The sequence below is a fragment of the Macaca fascicularis genome, chromosome 19 (genome assembly GCF_037993035.2).
Source record: "Macaca fascicularis isolate 582-1 chromosome 19, T2T-MFA8v1.1".
Lineage (NCBI taxonomy): Eukaryota > Metazoa > Chordata > Mammalia > Primates > Cercopithecidae > Macaca > Macaca fascicularis.
The window spans coordinates 16834497-16848198 of record NC_088393.1 but is presented as its reverse complement, the minus strand read 5'-3'; the positions used below and the strand labels follow the sequence as shown (position 1 = coordinate 16848198).

Below are 13702 nucleotides of genomic sequence, written 5' to 3'. Positions count from 1 at the left end.
CGGTGGCGCATACCTGTAATCCCAGCTATTCAGGAGGCTGAGGCAGGAGAATCGCTTGAACCCGGGAGGCGGAGGTTGCAGTGAGCCGAGATTGCACCACTGCATTCCAGCCTGGGCAAGAGAGCAAGACTCCATCTCAAAAAAAAAAAAAAAGATACAGGGCCGGGCACAGTGGCTCATGCCTGTTATCCCAACACTTTGGGAGGCTGAGGCTGACAGATTGCTTGAGCCCAGGAGTTTGAGACCAGCCTGGGCAATATGGCAAGATCCTGTCTCTACAAAAAAATACAAAAATTAGGCAGGCATGGGGGTGCATGCTTGTCATCCTAACTACTCGGGAGGCTGAGGTAGGAGGATCACCTGAGCCTGGGGAGGTTGAGGCTGCAATGAGCTGTGACTAGGTCACAGCACTCCAGCCTGGGCAACACAGCAAGACCCCATCTCTAAAAACAGAGTGAGAGAGAGACATGTCTGGAAAGTCACCCAGGGTGTTCATTCTCCAGGACAAAGGCATCCTGTGCACTGCAGGGTGTGGAATAGCACCCCTGGCCTCCGCCCAGCAGATGCCAATAGCATTCCCCACCCCGAGTTGTCACAACCAATAATGTCTCCAGACCCTGCTGGAGGCCCCCCATGACAGAATCATCCTGTGGGAGCTGCTACCCTAGTCCTTGGTTCTGATCCTTCTGAACGCTTCAGGGCTAGGAAGACATCGGGACACACCAGGGCAGCAGCCCCTCATCCGTGGAAGAGGAAATGGTGAGCCAAGGTCCCTGGGTGATTTTTTTTTTTTTTTTTTTGAGACAGAGTCTCATTCTATCACCCAGGCTGGAGTGCAGTGGCATCATCTCAGCTCAGTGCAACCTCTGCCTCCCGGGTTCTTCTCATGCCTCAGCTTCCTGAGTAGCTGGGATGACAGGAACACACCACGACAGCCAGCTCATTTTTGTATTTTTAGTAGAGATGGGGTTTCCCCATGTTGGCCAGACTGATCTTGAACTCCTGACCTCAGGTGATCCTCCTGCCTCGGCCTCCCAAAGTGCTGGGATTCCAGGTGTGAGCCACCTTGCCTGGCCAACCCCTCCAGGTGATTAATAACAAGAGTCCAGATCTCGGGAACCTGAGCTCTCCCACGTGTCTCCCAGGATGCTGTAAACCACACGCTGAGCTCCTGTCCGGGCTGCCCCGGCCCCCGCGGGCCCCAGTGCTTACCTTTGGTCCACTCGTAGGTGAAGGTGGGGTCCGGGGTCTGCACAGCTGTGTCCTTCACAAGCACCCTTGTCACGTGCCTGCCCGACTTTTTCCTAGCCTCGGCTGTTTGTGGAAAGTCTGTCTTCGCACTTGAAGAGGATTCAGACAGAGCGTCCAGTGTTCTGTCAAGAGACTCCTTGGAACGGGCCATTGGCTCAGATGCCGTCAGACTTGGAGAGTTTTCAAAATCCTCAGAATAAGCTGAGCTGACTGTGTTCACCATGGGGGCTTCAGATGGTGGCTGCATGCTGGAAATGCTGTCCTGCTGGATGGCAGAGGCCGAGCTGGCACTGAGATGCTCCGAGACCTCGCTCTCATCCCCCTCTGCAGAGGCGGCCTTTCCCTGTGATGCCCAGCTCCTCGCCTGGGCCTGCCTGGGGGCATCCGGCCCAGCAGACACCTCGGCTCTGAAGATTTTGCCAGCCGTTTTCTCTCTCTGAGCACTTTCCTCCTAAAATGAGGAATGGCAGAAGTGGCTGGGAAGCGAGTTTTTTTTTTTTTTTTTTTGAGACGGAGTCTCACTGTGTCCCCCAGGCTGGAGTGCAGTGGCGCGATCTCGGCTCACTGCAAGCTCCGCCTCCTGAATTCATGCCATTCTCCTGCCTCAGCCTCTCCAGTAGCTGGGACTACAGGTGCCTACCACCACGCCCGGCTAGTTTTTTGTATTTTTAGTAGAGACGGGGTTTCACCATGTTAGCCAGGATGGTCTCGATCTCCTGACCTTGTGATCTGCCCGCCTCAGCCTCCCAAAATGCTGGGATTACAGGTGTGAGCCACTGCGCCCAGCTAGAAGTGTTTTGGAAAGATCAACATGCTAGGAACACCGTACTCCTAGGAGCTGGGGACCTCCGGCACTCCCGCAGGCAAGGGGGACATACCAGCTCCTCATCAGGTGTGGGCATGGAGTATTCTAAACAGAACTGTGGCGTCTTCAGCACGGGATGCCTATGGGGCTGGGAAGCCTGATGGGGTGACGCATGCTTAGGTGGCACATGGATGGCATTTAACATTTCATCATGGACTTAAGGACTTTAGGTGGCTGAGGCGGTAGGATCCTTTGAGCTCAGGAGTTCAAGACCTGCCTGGGCAACATAGGAAGACCCTATCTCTATAAGAAAAAAAAATAAAAATTAAAAAATTAAGTTTCGGCCAGGCACAGTGGCTCATGCCTGTAATCCCAGCACTTTGGGAGGCCAAGGCGGGCAGATCACCTGAGGTCGGGAGTTTGAAACCAGCCTGACCAACATGGAGAAACCCCATCTCTACCAAAAATACAAAATGAGCCAGGCGTGGTGGCACATGTCTGTAATCCCAGCTACTCGGGAGGCTGAGGCAGAAGAATCACTTGAACCCAGGAGGCAGAGGTTGTGGTGAGCCGAGATCACGCCATTGCACTCCAGCCTGGGCAACAAGAGTGAAACTCCAGCTCAAAAAAAAAAAACATTTCATCATAGACCGATGAAATGTTAGGTGGCTGAGGCAGTAGGATCCTTTGAGCTCAGGAGTTCAAGACCTGCCTGTGCAACATAGCAAGACTCTATCTCTATAAGAAAAAAAATAGGCCGGGTGCGGTGGCTCAAGCCTGTAATCCCAGCACTTTGGGAGGCCGAGACGGGCGGATCATGAGGTCAGAAGATCGAGACCATCCTGGCTAACACGGTGAAACCCCATCTCTACTAAAAAATACAAAAAACTAGCCGGGCGCAGTGGCGGGCACCTGTAGTCCCAGCTACTCAGGAGGCTGAGGCAGGAGAATGGCGTAACCCCAGGAGGCGGAGTTTGCAGTGAGCTGAGATCCGGCCACTGCACTCCAGCCTGGGTGACAGAGCGAGACTCCGTCTCAAAAAAAATAAATAAATAAATAAATAAAAATAATTAGGCTGGGCGCGGTGGCTCATGCCTGTAATCCCAGCACTTTGGGAGGCCGAGGCGGGCAGATCACGAGGTCAGGAGATCGAGACCATCCTGGCTAACACAGTGAAACCCCGTCTCTACTAAAAATACAAAAAATCAGCCGGGCGCGGTGGCAGGCGCCTGCAGTCCAAGCTACACGGGAGGCTGAGGCAGGAGAATGGCGTGAACCCGGGAGGCGGAGCTTGCAGTGAGATCGCGCCACTGTATTCCAGCCTGGGCGACAAAGCGAGACACCATCTCAAAAAAAAAAAAAGAAAAGAAAAAAATAATTTAAAAATTAAGTTTCATCATGCCTGGGGGCAATGGCTTACACTTGCAATCTCAGCACTTTGAAAGGCTGAGGCAGGAGGAATGCTTGAAGCTAGGAGTTCAAGACCAGCCTGGACAACCTAGCCGGTCTCTATCTCTACAAAAAATAAAAAATTAGCCAGGCATGGGTGCATGCCTGTAGTCTCAGCTACTCAGAAGGCTGGGTAGGAGGACTGCTTGAGCCTAGGACATTGAGGATGAAGTGAGCCATGATCCCCCAACTGCATTCCAGTCTGAATGACAGAGTGAGACCTGTCTCAAAAATAAATAAATTGGGCTAGGCAGGGTGGCACATGCCTGTAATCTCAGCACTTTGGGAAGCTGAGGTGGGTGAATCACCTGAGGTCAGGAGTTTGAGACCAGCCTGGCCAACATGGTGAAACCATCTCCACTAAAAATACAAAAATTAGTGGGGTATGGTGACGGGTGCCTGTAATCTCAGCTACTCAGGAGGCTGAGGCATGAAAATTGCTTGAACCCAGGAGGTGGAGGTTGCAGTGAGCTGAGACTGTGCCACTGTAGTCCCAGCCTGGGCAACAGAGCGAGACTCCATCTCAAAAAAATAATAATAAGGCCGGGGGTGGTGGCTCAAGCCTGTAATCCCAGCACTCTGGGAGACCGAGGCAGGCGGATCATGAGGTCAGGAGATCGAGACCATCCTGACACGGTGAAACCCCGTCTCTACTAAAAATAGTTAAAAAATTATCCAGGCATGGTGGCGGGCGCCTGTAGTCCCAGCTACTCAGGAGGCTGAGGCAGGAGAATGGTGTGAACCCGGGAGGCGGAGCTTGCGGTCAGTTGAGATTGCGCCACTGCACTCCAGCCTGGGCGACAGAGCGAGACTCTGGTCTCAAAAAATAGTAATAATAATAATAATAACAGGCCAGGTGCAGTGGCTCCCACCTGTAATCCCAGCACTTTGGGAGGCCAAGGTGGGCAGATCACTCGCGGTCAGGAGTTCGAAACCAGCCTGGCCAACATGGTGAAACTCCGGCTCTATTAAAATATACAAAAATTAGCCAGGCATGGTGGCAGGCGACTTAATCCCAGCTACTTGGGAGGCAGAAGCAGGAGAATCATTTGAACCTGGGAGGCGGAGGTTGCAGTGAGCTGAGATCGAGCCATTGCACTCAAACCTGGGGGATAAGAGTGAGACTTTCTCAAAAAAAAAAAAAAAGTTTAAAATAAAAAATAATAATAATAATAATAAAAATTTTTAAATTAAAATGTCATCACTATGCATCACAACACATGTATCTGATAGTGCCGGTGGCCACCAGCACAAAAATCACAACAGGGAGTGTGACTGGATACAGCGGGTGAAGTGCTGCCTCCGCGCAGATGTTGTCACGGGCGGCTTAGGTGGGATGTGCTTTAATCACCGGCTAACCAAGGTGGCTTCATCCTGTTAGCACCTAAATCAGGGTCGCTCACCTACTGCACTCTTGACATCAGGGGCCACAGCATTCTTTGCAGTTGGAGGCCACCCAGTGCATTCCATAATATGGAGAATATGGAGCAGGGTTCCTGGCCTCCACCCACTCACAATACCAGTTGCACCTGTCACCCACCCCCAGTCATGACAGCCAAAACGTCACCAGACATTGCCAATGTCCCCTGGGGGGCAGAGTTGGAAACCATAGGCCTAAATGAAACATGACTTGCTTTTCCACATAAGAATCGACATTGGGCCAGGCATGGTCGCTCACACCTGTAATCCCAGCACTTTGGGAGGCCGAGTAGGGAGGATTGCTTGAGCCCAGTTTGAGGACAGCCTGGGCAACAAAGTGAACCCTTCCCCAATTTTTAAATTTTTAAAAATTTTTTTTAAAAAATTTTAAAGCCAAAAACAATCGACAATGAAAAATGACTTTGTTGTACTTACTTCCTGTTCCAAATCGGAGTTCTCACTGACAGCTGGAGACAGATCGCCAAGCGATAAAATATTTATTCTAAACTCTGTAATTAAAGAATTAGTATAGCATTTGAATTTACTTCTTTATTTACTCCATAATTATTTTTAAATCTTACAAATTTCTTTCTTTTTTTTTTTTTTGAGATAGAGTCTCACTCTGTCACCCAGGCTGGAGTGCAGTGGCACGATCTTGGCTCACCACAACCTCCATCTCCCAAGTTCAAGTGATTCTCTCACCTCAGCCTCCTGGGTGGCTGGGATTACAGGTGCCTGACACCTTGCCCAGCTAATTTTTCTATATTTAGTACAGACAGGATTTCACCAATTGGCCAGGCTGGTCTCAAATTCCTGGCCTCAAGTGATTTGCCTGCCTCGGCCTCCCAAAGTGCTGGGATTACAGGTGTGAGCGCGGCTGGCCTAATATCCCACAAATGTTTAGAAAGATATGAAGACATGCAGTCCCTGTCCTCAAAAAACCAGCCCAAGGGTCCACACACCTTTTCTCCATAGGACAAGGCAGGGCAGTGGTTCACACCTATAATCACAGCATTTTGGGAGGCTGAAGCACAATGATCGCTTGAGCCCAAGAGTTTGAGACCAGCCTGGGCAACATAGTGAGACCCCATCTCTACAAAAAAATTAAAACATTACCCTGGCATGGTGACATGCACCTGTAGCCCCAGCTACTCAGGAGGCTGAGGTCAGAAAATCTCTTGAGACCAGGAGTTCAAAGCTGCAGTGAACAATGATCACACCACCGCACTCCAGCCTGGAGCACAGAGAGACCCTGTCTCTAAAAAATAATAATAATCCGCCCGGCGCGTTGCCTCACACCTGTACTCCCAGCACTTTGGGAGGCCGAGGCGGGTGGATCACGAGGTCAGGGGATCAAGACCATCCTGGCTAACACGGTGAAACCCCGTCTCTACTAAAAATACAAAAAAATTAGCTGGGCGTGGTGGCGGGTGCCTGTAGTCCCAGCTACTCGGGAGGCTGAGGCAGGAGAATGGTGTGAACCCGGGGGGGCGGAGCTTGCAGTGAGCCGAGATCACACCACTGCACTCCAGCCTAGGCGACAGAGCAAGACTCTGTCTCAAAAAATCATCATCATCATCATCATCATCATCATCCCCATCATCGGGCATGGTGGCTCACGCCTGTAATCCCACACTTTGGGAGGCAGAGATAGGCGGATCAACTGAGGCCAAGAGTTCAACACCAGCCTGGCCGACATGGTGAAACCTGGTCTCTATTAAAAATACAAAAATTGGCCGGGCGTGGTGGCTCAAGCCTGTAATCCCAGCACTTTGGGAGGCCGAGACGGGTGGATCACGAGGTCAGGAGATAGAGACCATCCTGGCTAACACGGTGAAACCCCGTCTCTACTAAAAACTACAAAAAACTAGCCGGGTGAGGTGGCGGCGCCTGTAATCTCAGCTACTCGGTAGGCTGAGGCAGGAGAATAGCGTGAACCTGGGAGGCAGAGCTTGCAGTGAGCTGAGATCTAGCCACTGCACTCCAGCCTGGGCGGCAGAGCGAGACTCCGTCTCAAAAAAAAATACAAAAATTAGACAAGTTTGGTGGTGCGCACCTGTAGTCCAAGCCACTCAGGAGGCTGAGGCAGGAGAATCGCTTGAACCTGGAGTTGGAGGTTGCAGTGAGCGAAGATCACGCCACTGCACTCTAGTCTGGGTGACAGAGCAAGGCTCCATCTCAAAAATAACAATCATAATAAATAATAATAATAACAATGATACAAAATAAAAGGCTAGCTGGGAAATTTCCAGCTTTTGGGGATAGACTATCTGTTGTGACTACTCAGCTCCACTATCACAGTGTGAAAGCAGCCATAGACAATGTGTAAAGGAAGGAGCGTGGCTGCCTTCTGAGAAAGCTTTATAAAGACAGAAGACAGTCTGGGCGCAGTGGCTCACGCCTGTAATCCCAGCACTTTGGGAGGCCAAGGCGGGCGGATCACCTGAGGTCAGGAGTTGAAGACCAACCTGGCCAACGTGTTGAAATCCCATCTCTACTAAAAATAGAAAAATTAGCCGGGTGCAGTGGCAGGCGCCTGTAATCCCAGCTACTCAGGAGGCTGAGGCAGGAGAATTGCTTGAATCCAGGAGGCGGAGGTTGCAGGGAGCCAAGATATGCCATTGCACTCCAGCCTGGGCAACAAGAGCAAAACTCTGTCAAAAAAAAAAAACAAAACAGAAGACAGGGCCAGGCGCCGCGGCTCACACCTATAATCCCAGCACTTTGAGAGGCCAAGGCAGGCAGATCACGAGGTCAGGATTTCAAGACCAGCCTGACCAACATGGTGAAACCCCGTCTCTACTAAAAATACAAAGAATTAGCCAGGCGTGGTGGTGCGCACCTGTAGTCCCAGCTACTCGGGAGGCTGAGGCAGGAGCATCGCTTGAACCTGGGAGGCGGAGATTACAGTGAGCCAAGATCGCGCCACTGCACTCCAGCCTGGGTGACGGAACGAGACCCTATCTCAAAAAAAAAAAAAAAGACAGAAAATAGGCCTACTAGCCCCTGGTCCAGACAGATTAGCAGCTGATCAGAGTGCACTGTTGGAAGTTGCTGAGAAGTATGCATGTGGTGTAAGGGGTGGGAGGTGGCAGGGCACCCAGCCAGCTGGGGGGAAACGGGGGAAGACTGTGGAGCAGGGGCAGACCTGAGACATGGCCCCAAAGCATCCTATGTTGTCATTTACAGCAAGTTAATAGACTGTGAGTTCTGAAAAAAAGAGTCCTAAATTATATATATATATGTAGTACAGCAAGTGAAAGGCACTGCAGAACCTTAGGGTGGAGGCCAGTGTCTGAACCAAGCGTGTGCCGGCACCCAGGAGTATGGGGTTCTCTGTGGAGATTCTGGTGTTCCAACAGGTTTTTGGGTTTAAAAAAGTTTTTTTTTAGAGATGGAGTCTTGCTCTGTCACCCAGGCTGGAGCACAGTCGTGTGTTCACAGCTCACCGCAGCCTCCAATTCCCAGGCAGGCTCCAATTCTCCGGCTCAAACGATCCTCCTGCCACAGCCTCCCGCGTAGCTGGGACTACAGGTGTGCACAACCACACCCAGTTAATTTTTGTATTTTTTGTAAAGACAGGGTTTCACCATGTTGCCCAGGCTGGTCTCAAACTCCTCCTGCCTAAGCTTTCCAAAGCACTGGGATTGCAGGCATGAGCCACCAGGCCTAGCCTCCAACAGCTTCCAACAGGTTTAAATTGACTCCAGAGATGAGCTGGTAAGCCAGGTGTGGTGGTTCACACTTGTAATCACAGCATTTTGGGAGGCCAAGGCAGGCAGATCACCTGAGGCCAGGAGTTCAAGATCAGCCTGGACAACACAGTGAAACCTGGTCTCCACAGAATACAAAAATTAGCCCAGTGTGGTGGCACACGCCGGTGGTCCTAGCTGGTCAGGAGGCTGAGGCAGGCGGATTGCTTGAGCCTGGGAGGTAGAGGCTGTAGTGACCCATGATCATGCCCACTGCATTCCAGCCTGAGCAACAGAGCAAGACCCTGTCTGAGAATTAAATAAATAAATAAATAAATAAAGATAGCACAAAAATCTGACTTGGCCCCTCAACCAGACAAGAAAGTTGGAAAGCTGAGTGTGTGATGTGACTCCAAATACCCTGCCTGTAGCAATGCCCTGTGACCACTGCATCGGGGGCTCTAAAGGTGGCCCCACCCTTCCTGCCCAAGGTACTGGCTTTGCACCAGGACCGGGATTACCGTCGAGGCTGTTATCAGCACCTTCTGAGACCGGCTCATCCCCAGGCTCCGCCTCACTCCTTCCAGGGGAGGACGCAAGCTTGACGTGCCCCATTCTTAAAGACGCTGATTTTGAAAAGGCGCCTGTGATGGAAACTGACGGCGTGTGCGAGGTGGTGTCACCGGACACGTGACTCTGTGGGGAGTCTGCTCTTGAGTGAGCGCTGTGAACGGTTCTCTCTGCTGCCAGGGAGGTTGGCAGGTGTGATGTCTGAGACGGCTTTGCGCTGGAGAGTTCCACACTGGGCACAGTAAATGCTCTCGGCTGAGATGGGACCTGATATAAAACACTTGAAATTAGGCCGGGCGCGGTGGCTCAAGCCTGTAATCCCAGCACTTTGGGAGGCCAAGACGGGCGGATCACGAGGTCAGGAGATCGAGACCATCCTGGGTAACACGGTGAAACCCCGTCTCTACTAAGAAATACAAAAAACTAGCCGGGCGCGGTGGCGGGCGCCTGTAGTCCCAGCTACTCGGGAGGCTGAGGCCGGAGAATGGCGTAAACTCGGGAGGCAGAGCTTGCAGTGAGCTGAGATCCGGCCACTGCACTCCAGCCTGGGCGACAGAGCGAGACTCCGTCTCAAAAAAAAAAAAAAAAACACTTGAAATTAACAAACTTACGACAACTAAGGTTTTTGTGGGGTTGGTTTGTTTGTTTGTTTGTTTGTTTTTTCAGACAGGGTCTCACTCTGTTGCCCAGGCTGGAGGGCAGTGGCTCAATCATAGCTCACTGCAGCCTCCACATCCTGGGCTCAAGCGATCCTCTCACCTCAGCCTTCCAAGCAGCTAGGACTACAAGCATGGACCACCACACCTGGCAATTTTTTTTTTTTTTTTTTTTTTTTTTTTCTGTAGGAATAGGTTTTGCCATGTTGCCCAGACTGGCCTTGACCACAGCTGAAGCATCTACCCACCTAAGCTTCCCAAAGCCCTGGGATTACAGGTGTGAGCCACCATATCTGGCCGATACCTAAATTCTTATGGTTCGACAGACAGTGCAATTAGCGGGGAGCATGAGACCAACACCGCAGGTATCACATTTTTCTCTTACTGCATCCCCTTTCTCTCTTCATTTCTGAAAGTCACGGTACAATATTTAGGTAAGATAATGTTGGGAGTAGAAAATATTCCGCAAGGCTGGGCGTGGTGGCTCACGCCTGTAATCCCCGCAGTTTGGGAGGCTGAGGAGGGCAGATCACGATGTCAAGAGATCGAGACCATCGTGGCCAACATGGTGAAACCTCATCTCTACTAAAAATACAAAAATTAGCCGGGTGTGGTGGCGTGCACCTGTAATCCCAGCTACTCGGGAGGCTGAGGCAGAAGAATTGCTTGAACCAGGGAGGCAGAAGTTGCAGTGAGCCGAGATCGGGCCACTGCACTCCAGCCTGGTGACAAAGCATCGCAGCTACTTGAAAGGCAGAGGTGGGAGGATCACTAGAGCCTGGGAGGCAGAGGTTGCAGTGAGCTGAGATTGCACCACTGCACCCTCCAGCCTGCGTGACAGAGCAAGAACCTGTCTCAAAAAAAAAAAAAGCTGGGTATGGTGCCTCACGCCTGTAATCCCAGCACTTTAGGAGGCCAAGGCGGGTGGATCATCTGAGGTCAGGAGTTGGAGACCAGCCTGACCAACACAGATAAACCCCATCTCTACTAAAAATACAAAATTAGCTGGGCATGGTGGTACATTCCTGTAATCCCAAACTCAGGAAGGCTGAGGCAGGAGAATTGCTTGAACCCAGGAGGTGGAGGTTGCGGTGAGCCAAGATCACGCCACTGCACTCTAGCCTGGGTAACAAGAGTGAAACTTGGTCTCAAAAAAAAAAAAATATATATATATATATATAAAATTAGCCAGTCACCGGCTGGGCATAGTAGCTCATGCCTGTAATCCCAGCACTTTGGGAGGCCAAGGCGGGCAGATCACCTGAGGTCAGAAGTTCGACACCAGCCTGACCAACATGAAGAACCCACATCCCTACTAAGCATACAAAATTAGCAGGGCGTGGTGGCGCATGCCTATAATTCCAGCTACTTGGGAGGCTGAGGCAGGAGAATCGCTTGAATCCGGGAGGCGGAGGTTGTGGTGAGCAGAGGTTGCGCCATTGCACTCCAGCCTGGGCAACAAGAGCAAAACTCCGTCTCAAAAAAAAAAAAAAAAAAAAATTTAAATTAAATTAAATAAATAAAAATAAATTTACCAAAAAAAAAAAACTTACCGAAAATAGTTTTCTTTCTTCTTCCTCACTGACGTTAACACTGCTGAAGCCTTGACTCGTCTTTTTTTCTCTAGAAGAGTCCATCAAGCTTCCTAGCAATACTTTCATTTCTTCTTCGTCACTGTCTGGAGAATCAAATGTTCTAGCAGGTTCTTTCTGTTTGGGGGTTTGCAAAGTCCTCTCTTTCCCAACAGGTGCTTCAGGGGATATGTTTTCAACAGATGGTTGTTTCTTCTTTAGAAACCTACTAACCTTTGGGTTCTGTGCATTATTTTCGGTGACAGGAAGTTCACGGGCTTGATTCTGGGAAGTTTTGTCTGTGTTCTGGGACGCAAGTTCGATTGCACCCCCGGAGAGGATTCTGTCTGCTCTCTTTGGAAGACTGGCATTGGTGGTCATTGAGTCAGATTCTGTGTCAGACAAATTCCTCTGCAGCTTCCGATTCATGATCCGGGTTTCCAGCTGGGCCAGCTTCCTGAGTGCGGCATTGGCTTGGATCCTGGAGTCAGTGGTGGGCGGTCTACTTGAGGCAAGGCTGGGTCCACTCCCCAGTACAGGGTTCTCTTTTAGGAGTAAGTGTTTCTCACCTAGAGTTTGGTTTCTTTTTAGAAATCTGCTATGACCAGGTGCTATTTTGGTAAGATTTCTACTGATCTGGAAGTTTCTGATTTCTTCCATTGTTGAATCTTCTAAGGAAGTGTCACTGAAGTCACCAAAAACATCGCGTATGGGACAGCTGGCTTTCCTTGCAGAAGCCATTCTGTGGGGGAAGGGGAGACAATTTTGCATAAGAGTACCTGCTGTTTGGGCCGGGCGCTGTGGCTCACGCCTATAATCCCAGCACTTTGGGAGGCCCAGGCGGGTGGATCATGAGGTCAGGAGATTGAGACCATCCTGGCTAACATGCTGAAACAATGTAACTATCCATTAATTAGTGAATGGATTACAAACTATGGTCCATCCATACAGTGGAATACTGTTCAGCAATTTAAAAAACAAATACTAATATAATAGCATGCAGGAATCTCAAATACATCATATGAAGGGAAAGTAGCCAAGCCGGGCCCGGTGGCTCACGCCTGTAATCCCAGCACTTTGGGAGACCGAGGCAGGTGCATCACGATGTCAGGAGTTCGAGACCAGCCTGACCCACATGGTGAAACCCCGTCTCTACTAAAAATACAAAAATTAGCGGGGCATGGTGGCGTGCGCCTGTAATCCCAGCTACTCAGGACGCTGAGGCAGGAGAATTGCTTGAACGTGGGAGGAGGAGTTTGCAGTGAGCTGAGATCACGCCATTGCACTCCAGCCTGGGTGACAGAGCGCGACTCTGTCTCAAAAAAAAATTTAAAAAAAGGAGCCAGACACTAAACTCCACACACCCTATCATTTCATCTATAAGAACTGTCAAGAAAATGCAAACCAATAAACTCAGAAAGCAGATCAGGCGGGTGCTGTGGCTCACGCCTATAATCCCAGCACTTTGGGAGGCCAAGGCTGGCAGATCACGTGAGGTCAGGAGCTCAAGATCAATGTAGCAAACATGGTGAAACCCCATCTCTACTAAAAATACAAAAAATTAGCCAGAGTGCAGTGGCATGATCACAGCTCACAGCAGCTTTGACCTTCCAGACACAAGCAATCCTGCTCCCGCCTCAACATCCCGAGTAGCTAGGACTGTAGACGCGAGCCACTACACCTGGCTAATTTTTTATTTTTATCTTTTTGAGAGATGGGGTGTCGCCATGTTGCCCAGGCTGGTCTGGATCTCCTGGCCTCAAGTGATCCTCCCGCCTCTGCCTCCCAAAGTGCTGGGATTCCAGGCGTGAGCCACCACACCCCGCCTGACGCGAAGTTCTAAAGCTGGATGAACTGGATGATGGCGACGACTTCACAGCTTTGTAGATTTACTAAAAATAACGGAGTCGTCAGCTTAAAAGTGGCGAACACTATGGTATGTAAATAAAGGCTCAACAAAGTCGTTAAAAACCAACAAACCAAAATTTGAAAACCCTGGCGCCCCTCAGACCATCCTGCTCTTCTCCCCAGCTATGAAGCGACCCGCCCAGGACCACGCTCCAATAGACTCCAGGCAGGGAGACTGAGGCGCGGGACCATCCTGCAGCTGCCCAACCAGCTCAGCCACGGAGAAGGCCCCATTTCCCCGTATCCCCCTCGCGAGCCCGGACGCCCAGCCAGGTCACCTCCCCACCAGCGCTGCCGACCTCCTCCCACGCCGTCCATTCGCAGAGGCAGCCGCCACATTCAGGCCTGAGGGACCGGTTGCCCTCAGCAACAGAGCCAGAG

General features: G+C 50.8%; 1 protein-coding gene across 37 annotated transcripts in view; it reads right to left on the bottom strand.

Annotated features, from left to right (window-relative positions):
- The window catches only part of C19H19orf44 (chromosome 19 C19orf44 homolog), a 23813-nt gene extending 10121 nt beyond the window's left edge, over positions 1-13692 (bottom strand). For 16 of the 37 annotated variants that reach the window (XR_012428531.1, XR_012428523.1, XR_012428520.1 and 13 more), the window contains exons 1-5: positions 13621-13692; positions 11396-12155; positions 9138-9453; positions 5360-5433; positions 1213-1702 (exon numbers count right to left, since the gene is read on the bottom strand). Coding sequence is in view for 18 of the 37 variants with exons in the window: in XM_005588332.5 (XP_005588389.3) it covers positions 1213-1702; positions 5360-5433; positions 9138-9453; positions 11396-12154 (1639 nt within the window). In the remaining 19 variants the exon portion in view is untranslated. Of the gene's footprint in view, positions 1-1212; positions 1703-4377; positions 4611-5359; positions 5434-9137; positions 9454-11395; positions 12156-13599 lie in introns of those variants that run through there. The other 21 variants (XR_012428527.1, XM_074026301.1, XM_074026288.1 and 18 more) reach the window with 10 other exon arrangements.
- Positions 13693-13702: the final 10 nt, after the last annotated feature.